The 22741-nt window shown below is 44.1% G+C and overlaps 8 protein-coding genes across 8 annotated transcripts; 5 read left to right on the top strand and 3 right to left on the bottom strand.

The window, feature by feature from the left end:
- Positions 1-1068: 1068 nt before the first annotated feature.
- Positions 1069-1632, top strand: TRIVIDRAFT_154173 (uncharacterized protein; the record flags this gene model as incomplete). Its single annotated transcript, XM_014099364.1, has 1 exon — positions 1069-1632. The coding sequence occupies one exon, from the start codon at positions 1069-1071 to the stop codon at positions 1630-1632; it is 564 nt and encodes a 187-aa protein (XP_013954839.1).
- A 1007-nt stretch (positions 1633-2639) lies between these two features.
- Positions 2640-4345, top strand: TRIVIDRAFT_171108 (uncharacterized protein; the record flags this gene model as incomplete). Its single annotated transcript, XM_014099365.1, has 5 exons — positions 2640-2847; positions 2902-2997; positions 3049-3276; positions 3341-3921; positions 3976-4345. 5 exons carry the CDS (start codon positions 2727-2729, stop codon positions 4252-4254), a joined length of 1305 nt encoding a protein of 434 aa, XP_013954840.1.
- Positions 4346-5091: 746 nt separating this feature from the next.
- On the top strand, positions 5092-5685 carry TRIVIDRAFT_153987 (uncharacterized protein; the record flags this gene model as incomplete). The annotated part of the gene is made up of 1 exon (XM_014099366.1): positions 5092-5685. One exon carries the CDS (start codon positions 5092-5094, stop codon positions 5683-5685), a length of 594 nt encoding a protein of 197 aa, XP_013954841.1.
- Positions 5686-7252: 1567 nt separating this feature from the next.
- On the top strand, positions 7253-8436 carry TRIVIDRAFT_58998 (uncharacterized protein; the record flags this gene model as incomplete). The annotated part of the gene is made up of 3 exons (XM_014099367.1): positions 7253-7273; positions 7374-7794; positions 7853-8436. The coding sequence occupies 3 exons, from the start codon at positions 7253-7255 to the stop codon at positions 8434-8436; spliced, it is 1026 nt and encodes a 341-aa protein (XP_013954842.1).
- A 436-nt stretch (positions 8437-8872) lies between these two features.
- Positions 8873-10409, bottom strand: TRIVIDRAFT_69347 (uncharacterized protein; the record flags this gene model as incomplete). Its single annotated transcript, XM_014099368.1, has 6 exons — positions 8873-8883; positions 9038-9117; positions 9167-9279; positions 9331-9459; positions 9515-10254; positions 10322-10409. 6 exons carry the CDS (start codon positions 10407-10409, stop codon positions 8873-8875), a joined length of 1161 nt encoding a protein of 386 aa, XP_013954843.1.
- A 2432-nt stretch (positions 10410-12841) lies between these two features.
- Positions 12842-15415, bottom strand: TRIVIDRAFT_49765 (putative Pfs NB-ARC and ankyrin-domain-containing protein; the record flags this gene model as incomplete). Its single annotated transcript, XM_014099369.1, has 2 exons — positions 12842-12873; positions 13576-15415. 2 exons carry the CDS (start codon positions 15413-15415, stop codon positions 12842-12844), a joined length of 1872 nt encoding a protein of 623 aa, XP_013954844.1.
- A 123-nt stretch (positions 15416-15538) lies between these two features.
- On the bottom strand, positions 15539-16844 carry TRIVIDRAFT_14606 (uncharacterized protein; the record flags this gene model as incomplete). The annotated part of the gene is made up of 4 exons (XM_014099360.2): positions 15539-15766; positions 15815-16099; positions 16157-16454; positions 16516-16844. Coding segments are annotated over 4 exons (1140 nt in total), but the record flags the coding sequence as incomplete, so codon positions are not given.
- A 2499-nt stretch (positions 16845-19343) lies between these two features.
- TRIVIDRAFT_223620 (uncharacterized protein) lies at positions 19344-21331 on the top strand (the record flags this gene model as incomplete). Its single annotated transcript, XM_014099370.1, has 8 exons — positions 19344-19705; positions 19758-20188; positions 20246-20345; positions 20411-20510; positions 20564-20758; positions 20811-20923; positions 20979-21146; positions 21223-21331. The coding sequence occupies 8 exons, from the start codon at positions 19344-19346 to the stop codon at positions 21329-21331; spliced, it is 1578 nt and encodes a 525-aa protein (XP_013954845.1).
- Between the last annotated feature and the right edge of the window lie 1410 nt (positions 21332-22741).

Below are 22741 nucleotides of genomic sequence, written 5' to 3' on the forward strand. Positions count from 1 at the left end.
AGAATATTATAAATTATAATTAATTAAAAACCTATAGTATTTTTTTTATATTTTAAATTAGTTATAATTAATAAAATTCAGTTAGAAATTTAACAGCTATTTCTTTTATAAGTATATTTACAGTCCCTGTTAATTTAATATATTGCAAACAGAGGTTATAGTATTTTATTTAATATAGGGAAAATTAATATAATTTTATACTAAAAATCCCTACTAAATAAAGTATAGTGTTTATTTTATACTAGCTAATTAGTCAACTAGTTTAAAAAAGATAAGTTAGATCACACCCTATATCTCGCGTGTGGCAGATACTGGCTAGTGGAATTAGCTTCTAAATTACGTATACTTACAGTTACGCCTAACCTAAAAAGTTCGGTCTGTTCGGAGATTTTAAAGATCAAGCGAATTCCGGAAGCCGAATAGATGAGCAAACCATGTAACGGCGGTAGAATTCCCGAGAAATTTCCTTGCAAGTAATGCTTTCGTAAAATTAGTCGGGTAAAAGAACATGCGTTCTATAGAGAAATTATTCGTCAATGGATGGAGTAAAATTGCCAGAGAGCTCTAATCTACCTATGAAAACTAGAGTGGTGGCAATAATTGCACAAAGTGCTCGGCACTTGGAGTTGTAGTGGGGAGCTTCCCAGCGAACTAAGACCACCTAGCCCTATGCTAACGGGAGATCTTGGTATCCGTGACATAAGCTTACGATTTACTGGACAAGAGAATATTGAACTGGATATTGCGGCACCATGTATTGTATTCTTGTGTTCAACGGAGATTGGACTTAAGCCATTTGGGCATACCGATTTCATAAGTCACAGCTGAGCGGTTAAACTTTGTTTCGATCTCCTTAATGCCTTGGGATCTCATAGTTTAGTAGAATTATTTACCAATTTCTAAGTAGAAAGAAAAGACTTATAAAGGGCTCTTTGTGGCCAGTGAGGAACTTAGAGACACTGAGAAAACAGATCAGTTATCAAGAACCTCATTCACTGGCATAACACCGCGGCTTCGTTATAAATTCGTCAAACTTTATTAATTCTCTCCTTATTAAACTTCGCTACTATGGCATTCTCACTCCATCCCACTATCGACAACGGAACCACCAAAGGTGCCGCCAACTTCACTGGAGGTACTCTTTACTGCCATTGTCCCTCTGACAAGGTGGCCGTCACCCTGAAAGGCAATGTTCTTCACAATCATGCTTGCGGCTGCTCCAAATGCTGGAAGCCAAATGGCGCGCTCTTCTCTATTGTCGGAGTTATTCCCCGCGACTCCGTCTCGGTAACTGCCAATGGATCCAAGCTCCATATTGTGGATCCAGAGGCAACAATCCAGCGCAATGCCTGTAAGGACTGCGGCGTTCACCTATTTGGTCGGATCGAGAAAGACCATGCTTTCAAAGGCTTAGACTTTGTGCACGTGGAACTGTCCGATGTGGAAGGCTGGCAGGAACCACAATTTGCGGCGTTTGTGTCCTCTATTATCGAACAGGGATTCAATCCCAAGGATATCGACCAGGTACGAGGAAAGTTTAAATCCGTCGGGCTTGAGAAGTACGACGTTCTTTCCCCCGCACTGATGGATCTGCTGGCGACCTTCACAGCTAAGCAAGCGGGTCTCCTCTAAATGTTCGGCCCGGACCTGCAAATGTGGGAAAAGTTGATGGAAATAAAAGTTGGCATGGATCTGGATTTGTATGTAGTAATCGAGCTATTGCTACAGCTCCTTGAGCAGCAATGTAAATGAGATACTTATGTCATAACCACTATACTACGAAAAACTTTAAAGTGAGATATTTGCTGAAATAAACGACTTTCCAAAGGATAGCTTGCCGTATGTTCAATTTGATCCGCCGAGAGAGTCGCAATGGTGTAGTAACCATAGTTGTACTTTGAATGGTAGTTAGTTCAAACCGCTTTAATATTTGCATTCCTGGCTGCTGTTCAAAGGGCTCTGTGAAAAATTGACTTTGCTTGTAAAAAACTGTTCTCACCGGCTTGTATCAGAAGTGCCGCTTCAAGACTTGGCAAGAGAAGCTGCACGCTACATTAATTAGTGTGTTTAAGGCAACAGCTCATGTATTCACTAGTTCCATAGCATTGTGCTATTTCCATTTCTCTCATTGGTCGTTACTGAAATATCCCTAAAACACGCCTCGGTCCCAAGGTAGCTTATCAGATTAACATTCGGGGTAGAGGCGGAAACCGACATGCGCTTGTCAAATATTACCTAGGGGCTCAAGACACGTCATTACACGTCCAAAAAACACACTCAAGAGCTGAGTGTGCGTGGATCGTACGACTTTTTCGCAAGGAGCGGTGGATACAAAGGCCAGGGCCAGTATACAATACCGCCATCTTCAAACCGATTTCTAGTACAAGCTTGCAGTAAGTGGCTCTTGATGTGATCTACAGCTGTCATGATGAGATCATGTTGTGATTACATACAGGAGATGGTTCTCATTATGAGATCATATTATAGCGCTATCCGCTAGAACCTATGAATACATGATATTACTTGTTTCAGTTTGAGGCGAAATTGTAAAACAACATAATGGCGTTTCCAAAATAAAATATAAATAATAAGTAGTAAGGTCCCGAAATAAAATCTATAAAAACTCCACAATGTTGGTACATACTCTCCATCAAATCTTCTCTTAGTAAAGATCTTTCACCACCAGACACATTATTAGCTACGTGCACAATATCTATTTTTTGACAATGACTCCAATCCTACCTTCGATTACAACCGGCATTAGCAACTATGAGGAAACCGGCTATGGAGACCCTGTTCATAAGATGTTAGCGCTTACCTGGCAAGCGCAAAACAAAGTGAAACTTCGTAAGTAGCAACATTGTCTTTTGCATATACTTAATTATTGACCCGTGAGATTAGTGGAAACTGCAAGGCCAACTATTGTTGACAATGGGGACGTGATTGTCAAGGTGACAGGAAGCACCATATGTGGTAGTGATCTCCATCTTCTCCATTGTACGTAATCTCTCAACCCCTGTGAGAACGTATTTTAATCTTCATTCTTAGCTGCTATTCCGGAGCTTCATAAAAATGACATCCTGGGTCATGAATTTTGCGGCATTGTTGAGAAGGTCGGACCAGGAGTCAGGAATCGCAGAGTTGGTGAGCGAGTGGTAGCTTCCTTCCAGATTGGATGTGGCGAGTGCTTCTACTGCCAAAAGAAGCTCTCTTCTCTTTGTGAGCGAACGAACGGTAGCCTTAGTGAGCACGCTCTCTATGGGCGTCGAACTGCAGGTGTGTAATATTGCTTTGATATGCCGTCCTTCCTTTTGCAAGTCCCCATCGCTGATGTGTTCAGGCATGTTTGGGTATTCTCACTTTACAGGAGGGTTTGCTGGCGGTCAATCTGAATTCGTCCGTGTTCCCTATGGCGATGTGAATCTTCTACCACTACCAGACAATGTTCCCGATGAAGTGGGGCTCTACTTGTCGGATGTGCTGTGCACTTCTTGGAATGCCGTGGTCGACACAGGTGTTCAGCCTGGAGATACCGTCGCTGTGTGGGGTGGCGGTCCTGTTGGACAAATGGCCGTGGAATTTGCCGTTGTTAACGGCGCAAAGAGAGTTATACTAATCGACGGAGGCCAGGGACGCTGGCGTTTGGATTTCGTGAGATCCAAAGTCCCACAGCTCGAGACCATTGACTATACAGCGCTGCCGAAGGGGGAAACCGTCGTCTCTACTTTAAAGAAGATGTGTGATGGACGTGGCCCTGATGTCGCGATTGAATGTGCGGCCGGCGAATACTCCAAAACACTGGGCCATACTCTCCAAAGAGCAGTGGGCTTAGAAAACGACACCCCAGAGCTAGTGAACGAGATGATTGAGTCAGTCAGGGGCTTTGGAAGCTGTGGTGTGACTGGCATTTACACAGGTTATGTACGTGAATACTGTCCTCAACCAGCACAGCACTGATCCCGCTAACCTGTCCAGTGCAACGGATTTAACATTGGTTCTTTAATGGAAACCGGTATTCGTCTTATCGGAAATGGACAGGCTCCTGTGCATAAGTACTGGCAGCAACTTTTGGTACTTATCCAGCAGGGCAAAATTAAGCCATTGAATATGGTCACTCATCGATTCAAGCTTGAGGATATGGAAAAAGTATACGATATGTTTAACCATCGTGCAGATGGTATGCAGAAGATCTTTGTGGAAACAAAGTACTCATCGCCGCCGGCCCCTGGCACTCCTGCTTTGACAGTACTTTAACATCAAGATGGAAAAGAATTCGTATCCACGAGATACACCAAAGGCTCTTATAGTTATTATTTATGCCAAAATAACAATTTCTTGAGATTTTTATCCATTCAGTTTGTATCTCAATTAATGTCTACATGCTGTCGTATTATGCATATATGACGTATCAAAATTTACTAATAATTTTACAATTCGACGAAAATGTAGATAAATATGTTGTTTTTATGTTAAAAATGAAACCCCCAAGATCATTCAATATGTGGAAAGCACTTGGAGCTTTCTGTGACTACTACCAACGGCAGGTATTTTACAATAGTAGCCTTGCTATGAAGGGCTATAAAATGACGCTCAGCTATGACACTATGTTGGACTGAGGCATCGATGTCATAGTGAAGTATAGTACCAAGTGGATTTAGAGGCCATCGGAGATCTCTCCGGCTAGAAATATACTCGTACTGCCGCTGACTCGCGTGGCGCATACCTTTACGATGTAGATTATTCCCTCGACTCACTGGGCAAGAAGATTTGTTTAGTAAAGAGTCCAATCATTGTGCATATACCAAATGTAGCAATAGTTACTGCTTGAAGAGGTTAATCTCTAATATTCACGAATAACTACATTATTATCCTCAGCGACGAAACAATGATCTCATGATGATAATGTATGACAGTTCGCACAGGTATAACGGGACTCAAGAATTGAGGATTGTAGAGTACTACGTATTCTTCTCTCACTCTATGGCCTATTATATATAGCTTCCGAATTCGTCGTTATCTAGTATTTATTACTTTCACCAATATTCACGGTATTACATGTGGTGTATATCACGCTTCATCACATAAATCATTATGGCCAGTTATCCTATTACATTCACTAGGGTTATTACAACTCATGACCCAGAAAGCGGCAATGCCATCTTCGACAAAAGTGTAGATAGCAACGTCCCATTTGAAGGATTTCCAGTTCCTACCGGAAAACCGCCCACATCAGACTATGCCCTTGCGTATTCGACGACAACATTCCCAGTCGAGGGACTCTCTCCGCATAGGGTGGAGACACCTGAAGCCAAGGCCAACCAAGATATCAAACAATATAAGTCCAGTTTGCAGAATCTATCACCTTTGAATCCAGCCGGCGGCACAGCTTGTACCATAGTCGAGGTGCCGTATGGAAACGATATCGCTATGCACCGGACAGTCAGTCTGGATTATGGTGTTATTATTGACGGAACCACTGAGTTAGTACTTGACTCTGGAGAGAAAAAGACTCTTAAAAAGGGAGATGTTTTTATTCAACGAGGAACTGCCCATGCTTGGCGCAATCTCACCAAGCAAGAGGATAACGGCGGGACATTACGTATCTTCTTTGTATTCCAACCGATTGAGAAAATTCACGTCAAGGGTGGCGAATTGGATCAGGACTTGACTCTAGGCTTAAAATAAGGTGCTATACCAAAATTTATCCTGTTGGATTTTATGAAGGAGAAGCAACTTTTGATATCTTAAAGCCTCCATCATTATCGCGTCTGCTGTACTGGTGAGGCTGCGATATGACGAGTCGCGACAAACCGGCCGCCTATCCCCTTCCCAAAGTAGTTATCAGGGCTAGTGGGGAATTTTTTTTCTTTCTTGGCGCTTTTTATTTCATGCTTGGGATTTCCCTCCGGTCGTGCTTGATGTGCTGATTGTGGGTATTTAAATGGTACTTCACCTCGCCCACACACAGAGCTTGATTAACTCGTCAAAGCCTACAGCTTTCTGCAGTCTGGCATATTCAGACTACGAACAAAATGGCAAAACCCTCTTTCCCACATCCAGCAGCATAGATTTAGATTGTTTTTCGTCTACACATGTATAAAGGAGTGTTCAAAGTGCAAAAGACTATGAGGACTTTTTACGCCAACGACGTAGAATAGGGCAGTGTCCCCATCTCACATACAAGAAATGTCTGCTCTTGCATCATAAACTGTCATGATATAGCTTTTATAATTATTATAACTGCCCCAATGGCTCATTGATCAAGACATGCTGCATCTCTAGTGGCCAAACTCACTGAATACTGATTGTAACTTTTGATGGAGCACCCATGACGAAAGTTATCATGGCCGCAATTTCTAATAATGAGTAATCATTTTTGTATTCAATTCGGATTTATGTCAAATCATTAGACAATATATGCCATCATATGTTCCAGGTAAGCAGAAATGAAGACACAAGACTGCCCATCTAATCCCAAGTTGGAGTTAAATCTAGGTCCCTATCTCCGTATTCATTGGAAGAATTCATGGATTCATAACTGAAGGCGTTGAGACTACTCAGTTAGGTCCCGAATGGAGATTTTTATGGCAATCTTTTTATAAAATTTACTCAAAGATTTGTACAACTGTGCTGCTGTATGTGGCGTATCAGAGGTATATAGGATTGCCATATGTCGGAGAGGAGAATCACCATGCGACTTGAGTAAAGAATGAACAAGCGTAGATATCAGCGGATACGCGAGTCACATTAATAATGAGGATCCACTTGCGCACTCACAGATGGTATGCTGACAGGAGAATTTGTGTCAGGCACTTGATACAGGCAATTTTAGTCGTCTTGATCGGTCTTCTTGGTCGGTCTTCTTGGTCGGTCTTCTTGGTCGGCCATTTTGGTCGGCTAATTTGGTCGGTCATCGTAGTCGGCAAGATAGTCCGCCGTTAGGCCAGCTGTAACGCAAAGATATTGGCGAAGTAGCAAATGGTAATTACGACTACAGCAACCTATCATGATGACTGCATCAAAATTTGTCAGCGCAATTGGAATAACCACGGCCAACTTGGAGATTGGGCAAGCTCTGCTATATCCACAATCTACGAGATTGTTCACTCATGGTCGAGTATTACTATTCTAATTACAAGGCATATTATACGAGAAAAAAAATAATTATAAAGAAGGTTGTTGTCTCAAGAACCATGATAGATTATACAGATATCGATCTACAATACAATTCATTGTTCTCGTTGAGCAAATCATGGCTGGTGACCTTGTTCTTGTGAGTATCCTCTCTACAAAATTTCTGTTTCACTCTATGCGTCAATGGTACGTCCATTTTTGGCTAATAAAGAGAAAATATTAATTTCTTCACATAACAGCTTACTGGAGCCACAGGCTTCATTGGATCCCGTACCCTGGTTCTTCTCCTGGAAGCAGGCTATAGGGTCCGTACTGCGGTTCGAAATGCCGCTGGTTATGAAAAGATTAAAGCACTCAAATCCGCTGCTCCGTATGCAACACAGATGGAGCAAATCATTGTTCCCGATATAACAGTACAAGGAGCCTATGATGATGCAGTCCAAGGGGTTAAATACATCGTGCATGTGGCATCCCCCTTTGCCTCTCCGGACCTTGCCCAAAGTGATTACAAATCCAGCTATATAGAGCCAGCTGTTAGGGGTACTGTTGGTATGCTAGATTCGGCAATCACTGCTGAGAGTGTGAGAAGGGTTGTCATCACTGGATCTATTCTGTCTATTACAAGCCTCGACTCATATGGTACCGATACCATCATCAACGGTGTGTATTCTCCATTTTATAGCAGACAACCGCTAATGAAGTCATTTTCAATGTTCAGAGGAACACCGTAGTGCTGTCACTACAGGGCCTTATCCTAGCTGGATGGCTGCATATGCCGCTTCCAAAGCTCTGGCCTTGGAGGCAACGAAGGTGTGGATGGCAGATCATAAGCCACAATTCGATCTCATTACCATCGAACCGGTTTTTGTACTTGGTCGAGACGAAACAGCCAAAGATGTTGAGTCACTCCTTAGAGGCCCCAATGCTACTCTGATTGGTCCTCTTCTCGGCAACCCGCAACTCAGACCACTTCCATGCATGCCCGTTCATGTCGACGATGTTGCCTTGATGCACGTTCGCTCTCTCGACCCTGCCGTACCTGGTAACGAAGATTATCTTGCCAATTCTCATTCTCTTCAGCGAGTCCAATGGGACCAGTCATTCGATATTGTCAAGAAGCATTATCCGAAAGAATGTGCCGAGGAAATTTTCAAGGTGGATACTGCAGAGCGACCAAAAACTCAGAAAGCCATGGTTGATAGTACCAAGGCTGAGCAGGCATTCGGTATCACTTTTAAATCTTTCGAGGAGCAGATAATTAGCATCACTGGGCAGTACTTGGAACTCATTGGCCAGAAATGATAAGACTTGGTGTTCTAGGTTCAGCGGCAGTTCCTTACCAGCGGTTATGCTTGCCAAACAATCATTCTTGGCTCCAAGTTATTAGGGATGATGTGATAAATTTAGCTTCCAATATACTCTGCTTCATCGTATTGATGGGGCGGAAAGATGCTTCAATGCCCGATACACATTAATCTTCTAAGCTTCGTAGAGTTTCTGTACGATTTGAGTCTGTGTTCAACACTATGAGTGGAACGAAGCTAACCACTTTCCAAAAAAAAAAAAAAAAAAAAAAAAAGAAGGTAAACCGTGAACAGTATCGAAGACATCTAAATTTTAGTTAGATATTACTAAAACTGAAACATCAAGAAGTTTTGCTCGCATCTTATCGTCTATATCAAATCTGTAGCAATGTTAATTAGCATTCCCATCTTATCCACACCAGCGTCCCAAGTCTCTAGTCTCCGCCTGTAAAATAGTTCGTTTGACCGTCTTTTCGCTTGTACAAGCTCATCGAAAGTGGTCATTGGGTAGCTTGCGTCATGCAATGCCTTTTCGGTTTCCCACTCTTCGCGAGTGCGGGCTTCCCAAAGAGACTTATTTGAGACCAAAGGCAACATACTCAGAGGATAGGCACGCATGAAAGAGCTGCCAGCCGAAGGTGAAATGATACGGCTCATAAAAAACCAAAGGCATATGATTCTAGTGTACGTTAACATCAACCGCTGGGAAAGAAGTGATGCTGGCTTACCGTCGTCGGGTTTCAGCAAATATCCATTCTTCCCAAGTTGCATCCGGGATACTCTCTCCAGAATATGTGAAACAGTTGCCGCCAAGAAGAGAACGTGTGCGAGTACACAAAATCTATAGGCATCAATAAATTGAGCAAATTGGCATCCGTATATCTAGACGTACGTGAAATGTCTGGATTAGCTTCGGTGCCCAGGACAAGGCGATTGTATCTTGATCAGTAATTGCCATGATGATAAATTGCATAATCGCTTGCAGAAAATGCTGGAGGCTGTAAACCGAGGCACTTTGCGCCTTGACAGTGTTGGCAATCCCTACAGCTCAGAAAGAGTCAATTGCGAGTACATACCTCGCCTTGAAATCGTTGTAGCTCGGCTCCTATCATTCTCCAGAGGAATGGCCTGGTTTCTGGTGTCCGAGTCGCGTAAATCTGAGCGATGCTCATACAATTCGCCAGAGTCTCTGGCATCTCTGGCATATGCCAATGAGCGTGTATAAAGGGCGGGAAGGTCTGCCGGCGCATCATCATTTGCGGGAAGGCATGGATGGCGTGTGTGAGTTGATCAACAGCGAAATTTGAAGAGAGACTTCCCGGGTGTATATTTTCTAGTGCCATCGAACTACTAGAGTCTAACAAATCGCTACGGTACGCAGTTAATGGGACAGATTCGACGATTGGCTGCCCTGCGCTAGGAATCGTAGCAGATGAGGTCAATTTAGAACCGCTTGGACAACTGGGAGCGCATTCATCAACTTCTCGTGTGGTATTGAACGCAGATATCTCATTCGCCAAAGGAGTTGTAGCGCTGTGAAACGTTTCAATGATATGAGGTTCGCTCGGTGGCAAATTATCCGCAGATGTGTGGTTCGACTGCTGTCCGTCAATAATTGAAGCATCCACCGTCAACGGGCGGCGCATGGGCCTGTCATAAGTGCAATCCAATCCCTGAGCCTGGCATCGACTACATTGAGGCTTTGCAAGACTGCATTTGATTTTCGACGTATGGCAGCCAAGGCATGCCCTTGGCCGATTTTTACGCTTCGCATTGGCACGACGGCAATAAGAGACATGGCGACTGAATGAGTATTCTGCATGGGAATATGGAATATTAGGCAGGGCTGCTCTGTAAAGAGAATTGACATTGCAAAGACGTACCCTGTGTGAAAGGCTTCTGGCAGATCGTACAGAAACTGAGAAATGTAGGCGGTGCCTGGTCAACCGCTCTTGGAGCAGGTCTCTCCATTGTCAAACGTATTGAAACTGGGGTTTCTCGTTGAGGGGAAAGCTGATGGTAACAAGACGGCACCTCGCACTATTTGCACTAAAATCTGAGACTGGAGAAGAGATGGACACTCCCTTAAGTACCTGTATGTGGTGTTGTGGGGATTGACAGTAAGCAGCTGTTCAAGGATTAGGTAAATGCCTGGGTACTGGGTAGGCAGGCATAGGTACCAGACGATACATGTACTCTATACGTGCAGCTACCTCACTACTAGAACGTAATGATCCATTCAGATTAGGTGTGCAAAAGGCAAGAAATCAAATGCCACGGACATCCCTCTGAGCTGTACTAAATGCGTACCTTGGCATGGTGGTGATATTAAGGTCAAGTTCGGCCACTAACACTAGCCTAGAACCGCCATCGCCATCTATGCACGCCGAATATTCAAGCCCGAGGACACTGATTATGTACCTTGGATAGTACAGCCAGGGCTTAATAAATCCGCAAAGTATAACATGACTAACATTAAGTGGAATATTTATATCTAGTAGGTACAGCTCAACATGATATGCACATGGCTTCAGTCGGAAATTTAGATCTTAATTTAAAATTTCCCTCATCTTCCTTATAGCGAATATTTTTCTCAGCCAATCTTTCGCAAAGAGTTGCTCATGGGAGCTCTGCTGCCGAGCAGATTTACAATAACAGGCAGTCTCCTCTGTGAGCGACTGTCAAGCTTGATCCTATTAGTTGAACAAGATGCACTCATCGCAAAGGTCATCACAATCTAATATATTACAACGTGGCCCCTCTTTGTATACATCTTTCGCCTTGCAAGGCACTTCTAGCATATTACTGGCACTTATTCCAGAGAGAAAGAGCTGCTCTACAAGGAAACATTGGGCCAAATTTTTTTCCCCCCAGTTATTCAAGGTCCATTCGATTTGAGGATACAGCAAATCGTCGGAAAACTTTACTACCAGTGGAGCGAATGGAGGTTTACCAATAGCTGGGGCTTAATTTCCGATAATCCGTTTGTGGCGGTGTTCTCTTTGCCTTTTTTTGTTTGGCCTATATCAAGGATCCTAGCAAATTTTTACGTTTCTGAGCTCCTCTGTGCGATTCCGCGAACAGGTCTGTTTCAGGAAGGTCATCTTCTTTATGTTCGTATCAATAGGACGGATGGGCATCAGATCGGACTAGTCTGTAAATGACATTAGGAGTAAAAGTTCATGTCAAACACCCCATAAGTGACCATGTATATGCCTACATGAATATGTGGCTCAACTCTTGTCATTTACCATTCCGTGAAATAATTATGTTTCTCATGGTAGAGAGCACAGTATTCTATTACCTCCACTCTCACATATACATTAAGTAAATGCGCCTAGTCTACCAATGAATTGTTTAGTTGCTGTTGAGAGGAACAATTCAAGATGGCAAGTTAACGTAAACTAAATTTAGAGCTACTACAAAACTGTGTCTAATCATGCTAGAAGCATGTTAATAGTGCTCAAAGCAGATCTAGAAATCCACAATCCTTTAGATTCTTATAAAAGCACCCTAGCTGCTTAATTACCTTGAAACGTTTTTCTATATTGCAAGCATTATGAATGATGGCGGCACCTATTCTTCTAGCCTTTACTTGTGATGCTGCTATAACCGATACTCCACCTCCCACCGAATACATGTAGCTAACTGCTAAGATCTTGTCGGCTGGCTCGGGTTCAATAGTATTCTTCATATACTCACCTTCGTTCAGTATTTTGTGTATAATATTACTATCTACTTCTGCCCATTTAAATTAAAACCACTTGTATACGATTGAGAAGAAGAACAGGTTTACTGCCGACTCGGCTAGCAACTCGACCACCTTTGAGACTCGTGGGACAAAATACATGTAGTTGAACCGAGATAGCCGTAGTGGACAAAGAATATGAAACATTGAAGACAACCACATGGAATGGGCTAATGGTCTTTCTGGATCACGCTCTTTCAAAAGGAATATAACCTAATAGATGCAATGGATGAGGATGTATCCCTTTAGTTCTTCTCCAAGGTGTATTCCTTACTCTTAGATTTGAGTACATGTAATTCAGAACCGGCATTTGTGAACGCGCTTCTACAAGTTATCTAGCATATGGCTGTTGATGAAGGCAGAATGACCTCAGCCATTGTACACGCAAATAGGCAATATTTAAGAGCTTCAATGTTTCGAGTGCACTATTTACGCCGATAATGCGTGATTGCCTTAGACCCTTGCTTCAAAAATGTACGTAATTTCATTAGTTCCTTTCTATTAGACCCTTCACCAGGAGGTAGGTGTTTACATATTGTCCAGCCAAGCTAGAAACAGAGCATAATATATGTTACCCAAATGTATATTTTTAAGTACCAATTCACAACGAAATTTGCTACGCTGTTCTACGTCCTCCTTAATATATTTATTATAACTAAGATAAGATAAACGACTCAAGTAACCTGACCACAGCCTCGCGCCCGTACCTCGCAGCCCACGACAGCGGCGTCTGGTCGTTTTCATCTTTTGAATCAACCTCAGCCCCTGCATTAAGCAACAGCTTAGCCACAGCCTCGTGCCCGCCCCTCGCAGCCCATAACAGCGGTGTCCGGCCAAATTTACTGTCTTTTAAATCGACCTCAGCCCCTGCATTAAGCAACAGCTTGGCCACAGCCTCGTGCCCGCCCCTCGCAGCCCACGACAGCGGCGTCTGGCCGAATTCACTGTCTTTTGAATCAACCTCAGCCCCTGCATTAAGCAACAGCTTAACCACAGGCTCGTGCCCGTTCTCTGTAGCCCACGACAGCGGCGTCCGGTCGTTGTCATCTTTTGAATCAACCTCAGCCCCTGCATCAAGCAACAGCTTAACCACAGCCTCGTGCCCGAGCCTCGCAGCCCACGACAGCGGTGTCCGGTCGTTGTCATCTTTTGAATCAATCTCAGCCCCTGCATCAAGCAACAGCTTAACCACAGCCTCGCACCCATCCCTCGCAGCCCACGACAGCGGTGTCTGGCTAAATTCACTGTCTTTTGAATTAACCTCAGCCCCTGCATTAAGCAACAGCTTGGCCATAGCCTCGTGCCCGTTCTCCGCAGCCCACGACAGCGGTGTCTGGCCGTTTTTATCTTTTAAATCAACCTCAGCCCCTGCATTAAGCAATAGCTTAGCCACAGCCTCGTGCCCGTTCTCCGCAGCCCACGACAGCGGTGTCTGGCCGTTGTCATCTTTTGAATCAACCTCAGCCCCTGCATCAAGCAACAGCTTAACCACAGGCTCGTGCCCGTTCTCTGTAGCCCACGACAGCGGCGTCCGGTCGTTGTCATCTTTTGAATCAACCTCAGCCCCTGCATCAAGCAACAGCTTAACCACAGGCTCGTGCCCGTTCTCTGTAGCCCACGACAGCGGCGTCCGGACATATCCATCTTTTGAGTCGAAATTGATAGTAACTTGACTATCGCTTGCTAGAATGGCTGTCAATACTCCCACAATGCGATACCTCGCCGCAATATGTGCAAGAGTAGTCTCTGTTGGTGGACAATGTTCAGAATATTCCTCGATATTAATGAAAACGCGCGTCCACAGTTCGACGATCTCGTTTGATGGCCATTTAAATAGCTCTAGAATATTTGCCTGAGGAACATCCATAGCATCACTTTGTTGTAAGTGTGACACCCATGAAGTCGTGGCATAGTGCAAAAACGAAAAATCAGCTTCTAATTCGCGACCCTCATAGCTTGCTGATTGGCTAATTTCCTCCATCTTGAGGTAGCGTATGCAGGTTCTAGACAGTTGAAAATGTGCCATTCCAATGGCCATCTCGTTCGATGTTGATCTGTCATCCAGGGCTTTTAGGCCCTCATCCGTGAAGAAGTCTTTGACAGACTGATGAATAAACTGGACGACGTGCTCATCTGGTCCCGGAGTAACTTCAGCAAGTCCCCGACTAAGCTTTATTACTTGTTGACCCATTCGTCTGCTATCAGGTATATAATCCTCCGCCTTTTGACACTCCTGCAATGACGGATATCTGGCGTCGATGACCATTGCCCATCGTAGCTCTTTTGTTGACAAAGGCCGCATTGCAAAGCAGACCCATTGAATTAGTTTTAAAGAGGATGACTCCATGCCCAGTATAAGGTTTTTGTATAGGTCATGAAGACTTTCAGGAATAGAACGAATAGTCGCCTCGATCTTGTTTGGCCCAGCACCATCCTGGTCAAGACTCCGAACTTGATTCACGACTAATTGTGCCCACAAGAAGACACCGGAAGCACGAGAAATTATCAGATTCTGAATCACGGATGGTGTCGGCTCCTCAAAAGAAGATAGATCGAGCTCAGATTGCACGTAGGTCGAAATGTCAGTTTTGTTCTCCATTTCAAGGCATACCTCAAACAGACCCGGAGAACTTAGAATTGGATAATGACGACAGCTAAAGCAAATGTGGAAATGAACCCAAATGGGGAGCGGCGCTAATCTCTCGAGCAAAGACTTGAATTTCTGGACAAGATATTTTGCGTGAGCTTCGCCACATTCGTCTAGCGCGTCGACAAACAACCAAAGTGAGCGATCTTCCAAGATCTTTGGAAGAGACGATTCAAATAAACTCCACAGTTCTTCCAGATGCCACTGCCACTTTTCAGGATAATTACCCATTATCTTGCATTTCTGTTCATAGGCATTGACAAGTTCTGACAATGCTTCAGGGGCTTTCTCGAGGGCCTGATGAAGGATAGATCGCAAAAAGCCAAATGGAGTCTTTTGAAGAGTGTCACCACGGCCATGGAAGAAGAAAGACAGGACAACATCGTCGTCTCTTGCACTGGGTATATCTCGCCGTTTACTCAGGGCATATTTGAGAAGCGTAGATTTCCCGGCGCCTGGTTTCCCCTTGATCCAGAGCAGGCCTTTGGTAACTGCGGCCCAGTTAATATACGACTCATGCTTGAGCAGCCACTCGCATGTCCCTTCGGTAGCGCGTTCAATTTCGTTTCCCCGGTTCCACATCTGCTGAAATGCCAGCGATTTCAGACAGTCTTGATCTTCCTTCGACAGGTTAGGTTGAAATGAGCCTGGGAAGGTTTTAATATAATATCTTTTTTTGCCTGATCAACGTGGAGTTGAATTTGGTCACATACTCCTTCGTGCTGTGATTGCATGTTGAGCGAGGCTTCTTATTCGTCCAAGGACCTTGTCGTACTCAGGGTCTTCTACCGAAAATTTTACCATTTCCGAGTGTGTGCGATTGATGGCACAAATATGTTCTGGCCCGTCCTCCCATGGCCGGCAATGCGTGGCGGACGCTTTCGATACCAGGGCGGCTGGTTTTCCTGACATGCTCCATCTGCCCCCTTCATCCTGTTACATTTTAGCACAGTCCGTCTTAAAAAATCGATGGAGCCACACCTTTAATGCGGTCGGCGATAAGCGGGTTTCGTAGAATGAAACAACTTCGGACTCGCCTGGGCCACCTAGTGCCTTCGAAAACTCACGCTGCTGGATGCTGAGGACCTGCGAGTTGGTAGATCCAATGGATTCCAGCAGGAATCGATTTGGCCCATCCCCAGCCATGGGAATGAGCGAACTAATGTCCATGCCATCATGTGGGACACCAAAGAAGGCAATACCGTAAATTGCGCGTTTTAAGCTGCGGTTCACCTTGTCCTTTGACATGCAGAGTGATATAAGGACCTACTGCGGCGTTAGAATACTGTTCCCAGCCTAGATGGATGTCGTTAGTGGGCGTACCTGTTTGGCGACCAATCCACCCAGGCTATGGGCAATTAATACGATAGGTTTGAACGAACTGTCAAACGAGAGTGTTCGAAGGTCGGAATGAAGAGATGTCGCAATGTCTTCTAGGTTCTGAAAGCTGTCACTGTTCGGGACACTTGACTCGTAGCCATACACCATAATGCGTGCAAAATGCTTGTCACTTTCATCAATCATACCATGTGGGAGTGCATCTCTCAGCCACATGTGCTCCCTGTCTCGTTCCTTAAATGATCCAAACGCATGTCCGCCAAGACCAGAGATGGCGATGATGCTTAAGCCCATCAATATTGGCATTAATATAATTTTAGAAGACAGGACGACTGCTCACTTACTCGACTTTGTGATCCTGCTGCGGGGGAGTGAAGAGACTGGTAATGCCGATAAAGTCATGATCAAGTGTCAAGATCCGCTGTTCGCCAAACTGGCCGGAATATGCAGGCAGAGAGATCTTCAATGGCAGCTGGCAGGTGTTTTGAAAAAAGACTGTAGCTGCCTGAGAGCGCCCATGAAACTCCTTGGCCAAAGACTGTACCACCGGTGCAGCAGCAATGTCTCTCTCTGCTAGGAATGACTCTAGCTTGTTTCTGTCCCAGTCATTGGGCACTCCCCGTACGCGAAACGTTGGTTCTCTGTTTGGCTGAAATTTAGATTCTCTCTTTGGCGGATGTTGATTGCCAGGTGGGGTTTTTTTCTGCTGTCCGAATGGCCAGAAGAAGGAGGACATTGTCAGCCAAGTAAGCGGCAAATACGGTGTATAGTTGAATGGGATTTACAATGAATGTTGTTCACAGATTGAATGAACCGACTATAAATAATCCAACGCAAGCTTTCGATATTTCTGCTCAGTGACCCTACCAATCAACGTTGTTCGGGCATCAATCTTCGTGGTCGCGCTCCTTTTCTTAATGCTGAATCGGTGGCCAAATGCACATGGGAGCCACGAGCCAATCCCAAGACGAGGCAGCACACACACTTGCGTGCTGGAAAACACCGAGTCCATGTGCATATGCTGCCGAGCCCAAACGATCGTGGACGCGTCGACTGCCAAGAAACGAGGCTGGGGAGCAATGAAGTTGTCGCAATTCAAGTAGCGCGCTTTCTTGCATGTAGTATTTGCCTTAGGCTCCCCTCATGATGGCCAACATCCGCTCTGCCGACACTTTGGCTCGGACTCTCTTGTCCCGCTTCGGCATCTCCAACTACATGTTACATGTGCGAATACCATGTGGTGGATTACAACTGGAGGCTACTAATTAAAGCCGTGACGCGCTTCGGATGGCGGAACAACACGGGCCGCCGCTACTACCCGGCCTTTAGTTGATCGGCACTACTAGGCTTGCTAAGGCACACGTATGTGCACCTACAAAGGGAGTTACGGAGTACCTCCTGCATCAAGTCACTCAATCGAGACAAGACAAACAAAATCTACCCATTGTATAGGTACCTCACAAGCAGCAATTGCTTCATCAGCTCCAAAATTGGAATCTGGAACATTTTACGAGCACACACGTGCCAAAGTGTCAAGTGCCAGTTGCCAAACTCAATGTTAATACGAGAGGGTAATGGAGATCATTTTTCACACTTATAGTACGGTAGATCGACAATTGATCTCCATAGATTGCACGGATGTGTTAGGCTGAGAGAACACATCACTTAGCACTGCCTGCTCAAGTATCTGGCAATGCCCCCATCAATTAAATGCACGAAGATTCATCTGATGCGCACAGCGACACCAGTTCGCAAGACTCTTTTCATGTATATAGGTAGATAAGACACAATTATTACATTCATCGGGCATTCGAATACTTGGCCAATGTCCATTTTAATCCAAGCTGAGCGTGAGATTCCTCAGCGCTGGTGCATCCTTAAGCATCGATTCTGCTGAGTATCGGTATGTGCTCATATTGTGATTCTTATGCATTACTATACCAACGATTGGTCTTTCTACTCAGGATGGTAGAGATTTGCACGAAAACGAATTGCGCCACCGTGAATTTTCCGAGACTGCCTTGAAAAGCTGGAGAACCAGTCGACGAACAAATCTACCGTGTGCAAATGTTCAGGTTGAATGGTATAATTCACAATAAGGTCATAGAGCTATCAGAACGCATTGCATTTCATAGAACTTCATTCACCTTAACTTGTAAAAAGATGGTATTTCACGGCGTCAAATAGTTAATAATCGGTTTTGCAATCCCGCCATCTCAACCAAAGGGCAAAAACTTCCATTTTCCAGCTATACCTCGTGTAGGCATCAGTTCGATATTTTTTACATGTCTTTAATACTTTTCTGTTTTAAATATACATTATTATTTGAACAATTTAACATTGCGGCCGAAATGTTTTGCTAATGATAGTTGCAGTGATCAGAAATATGAGCCACATACACTTTAATCAATTACGTTTGGGACTCCCAACCTACAGCACAGACACACTAAATCTATCTAACATTCTCCGATTTTTAATTCCCTGAAAGGCCCGTCAAAAAAAGTATTCACTTAAGTCTTGTCAACGCATTTTTTAAAAGAAAGCCCGGCTTACCCACTGTAAAATCATTGTCCATTCCTCTCCATCATTTGATGGTCCCACCTTGTTAACCAACTCAGATAAGTAGAGAAAGCAAACGACTCTTTCGTCCTAGAATTCTGATACAAAGGCTCCGATAACTTGTTTGTTAATGATCGGCGTTTCCTTGGTGACGGATAAGTTGTTGTTGGCCCCAACAAAGACCGTCGTGGCATGGGCACAGTACTTGCGTACTAGGTGTATTGTAGCTTAGCATTGCGCAAGGGCCTCTCCAAAGCGCTGCATTATGAAAGCCATCATCCTTTCTAACTAGTTCTATCAAACGCAGCATCTTCCTGTTTTCAATACTCCAGATTACCAGATTCACATGATGCGGAGCTGCCTCCCTTGGCAATGGCGGCGCGACGGACCTCCAACTAGCGATGCCGCTTCCTGTGCTCATGTTATGCCCAGATCAGTGTCAAATTCTATACAACAAGATTTGACTTCAGATATTGACAGTTACTCCTTTTTGGTGTTTGGGTTCCGCTATATTGCACAATGCTGCAAGAAGGTAAGACATCGTCTGTATATAATCTGCAGTATTCCATCATACTAATGGTTTGTTCGCCTGGAGGATCTGATGCTCCCGAAAATGGTCGGCTTCAACTTGGCTACAGTATTTCTTGTCCCATCAGATGGGTCGACAATAATATCGGACGAGTGGATGCGAAGGCGTCTAGATGAATACAAGAAGGATGATGTGTTCAACGAAGCATTTCTCGCCAACGTCATATTCCTCGAATCGCGTAAACGCCATAGAATTGACAAACATTCGATTACCAAGGAGACCATTAAGTTTCTTAAAGAACATGGCATGAAACAATGTATCTTCAGCTCGTCTCCAAATTATCTACCTGGTCCCCATGTGATGGTGGATCAGGAACTTAGAGAGGTGTGGAAGTTGGTGGATAATTCAAATGGGACCTGCATGGTTACTTTGAAACCACAGCAAGAGTAATGGCTGATATTTCAAATATGGCATGATTACAAGCTGATGTATTTTTAGCCCATCGGACGCATTTGAAGCTCTTTCGATCAGGGGACAAGGCAGTCATGCCCTTAGCTTTGCCCTCCCATCTCGCATCAAGAGCAGTGCTCAGAGTCTTCCTCTCTCTGGGCTGCGTATCCTCATCAAAGATAATATTCATTTGAAGGGTGTCAAGACATCCGTTGGCAACCGAGCTTTCTACGATGCTTACCCTCCGCAGGAAAAGACTGCCCAGTGCATCCAAAAGCTAGTCGATAAAGGCGCGATTATAGCTGGAAAGACAAAATTAACCTCTTTTGGTAATTGGGAGGAGCCAATCGAGTACACTGACTATCAAGCACCATGGAATCCTAGGGCAGATGGCTACCAATCTCCTGGAGGTAGTAGCTCGGGCAGTGCTTCGGCCATCGCGGCCTATGATTGGCTTGATGTTGCCATTGGTACTGATAGTAGGTATCAAATATGTTGATTGACCAATATGGATGTTATCTGATGGATATTAACAGCTTGGGGGAGCATTACTCGGCCTGCTCACTGGTGTGGATGTTTTGGCCTGCGTCCTAGCATCGGTAGTGTCTCTACGGACGGCATCGTGCCATATGTCCAGTAAGTGATTGCTTTTACCTAGCAACCTCTTTGATCACTTGTATAGCTCTGACAAACTATCTAAGATCTTGGGATATTCCAGGAATTCTTGTAAGAGATCTGCAGATGTGTAGGAAGTTCGCCAAAGAATGGTTAGATTTTGACAAATTTGAGAACGCACCCGAGGTATATTTCCTTGCCTACAAACCGCTGTAATCTCTAAGCTGACCCATATCTAGTTATTTTCTTCTATTATATGGCCGACTGACTTTTGGAATATCATTGGCTCCGAGCAAAAAGGCCTAGCGCAGTCATTTGCCCAAGAGATGGCCACCAAGCTCAATGTAAAGTTCGAAGAAATTTCCTTTGAGGAGCGTTGGAAGAATGTGCCGCCAACTGATGAAACATCTTTGCTACCGGCATTCATAAATCAGGTATTTATTCTCTCACATATGTTGGCTATTTAAAATTTTAATGTCCTACTAGGCTACGGCTAGTCTTGCATACGATGTCTACCATAACAGTGAAGACTTTCGTTCCCGTTACTGGGATTTGTTTAAACGCGCACCTTATACGACTATTCAAAATGAGCGACTCTGGTACAATTTATCCTCGCAAGGCGAATGCTTACTTTATTTATCCGACATAATTTAGGTCTGTTGGAAAGAACATTACTTTAGAAGAAAGGGATGCCGGATTTCAGAAAATTGATATTTACCGCCGGTGGTTCCATCAACATGTGTGGACTGGGGATCATACAAATGCCATCACAGTGATGCCGCTTGAGAGTGCAGTACCAAGATACAGAGATGATGTCCTCGGGTCAGTAGAATCTCATTTATCAACTACTGGGTTAAACTATTCTTTTAGAGGCGCATATAAGCTGACTAAGTTCAAGTTTCCAACGGCCACCTCAAGACAGAATTAACGCTTTATCTCTTGGTCCCGTTATGAAATCACCGGTTCTTGCTGTTCCAAGTGAGATTGCAGCCCGCAAAGTGCCATAATTCCTTCTAATGATACACAGTTGCCGAAATTCCATATCATTCGAGAGTCAGCAATCAGCAGAGCAATTGCCCTTTGCAGTGGCACTAATGGGAACGCCAGGTATGGACACGAAAGTGTTTTCAAGACAAGATTTAATAGCTAACAATTCTAGGTACCGACCTAAAATTGCTAGGCACAGCCATTGAAATCTTGTCATCATTGAATCTTCCCACAGCTCTCCAAGTAGGAAAATACATGTACGAAGTTCAAGACATATAGTGCTCGATATTGGAATGTTAAAGGTTATCTACCCAAAATAGTGTCTGCTGATCGGAGTTGTGTCAGCTTCGTGGCTTTTTTTCGGCAGCTTGGAGTAGTATCAAAAGCCCCAATTAGCTTCAATGTACTCAAGAGGTTATTACAAAGATAGTTTGACAAAGTCACATAAGCGTGTAGTGAGCAAGTAACTAGATCGTCTTGTATAGTTATTGATCTAGCTGGCGGTTTTGCATTCAGCTCAAAAGATAATGTCTGTTAATAAATACTTGGGACATTGTGCTTGTGGTTAACATATTCATAATTCCTTTTGTTACTCTCCTTTACAATGGAAATAAAACACTCGATACACTTCTGAATGGCTTCAAATAAAATTATTTCCCACAATTAGGTTAATGTAACTTGATAAAGGGGGGACTTCATCTCTATTCTCTCCTACTAAGACTTCTACCATTCATATGAGAGTGAGGGATTTTTGAGCAGGACCTTTGGGTATCAGTTCGTATTACCGCTAATTAACAGCCAAATTCAATTAGCTGCTTGTTTCCCCCCAGCATATCTATGGAGCAAGCCGGTATCACATTTTAATGCCATCGGATGGAATTCCGACCAATCCTACCATTTCAAGCATTTTCTGTGGAAGTTTATTGGTTAGAAGCATATCTCATACGAATCCGCAGTTACTGTTATACGAATTCGTAAACTTATGATATGTGACTCGTAGTGGCTACACGGATGCTCCGAGTGTAGCCTCGTGTCTGCAGCCAGCCGGTGTTGGCTGTGATGTTACAGGGAGTCTCTGAACTTACGGATCATACACAGTGCGGCAACTTCTACTGCTTCTTTCGCAAACTCCATCTAGTCATATTGGTTGAACTCCAAGTTCTGGCTCAATTGAATGCTGCTTTCGAGTAATTTGCATCATTGAAGAATTCCGCTGAAGCGTTACAGAACACGCGACTTGTTCTTTCAACCTCAAACATTTCCCTATTTCTGGCAGAGCTAGCAGCAGCGCTGAAGATCACTCTCACACATTTAGTGGTCTAGACTAACGGAATATTGACTTGCACATGATAGACTGCAATAACCTTTCTGCTTTTGTTTACAATAGGCGCCACCGTAGTGGAAACAGCGTTACATCTTGGGAAGAAATA

The sequence above is a fragment of the Trichoderma virens genome (genome assembly GCF_000170995.1).
Source record: "Trichoderma virens Gv29-8 chromosome Unknown TRIVIscaffold_78, whole genome shotgun sequence".
Taxonomy (NCBI): domain Eukaryota; kingdom Fungi; phylum Ascomycota; class Sordariomycetes; order Hypocreales; family Hypocreaceae; genus Trichoderma; species Trichoderma virens.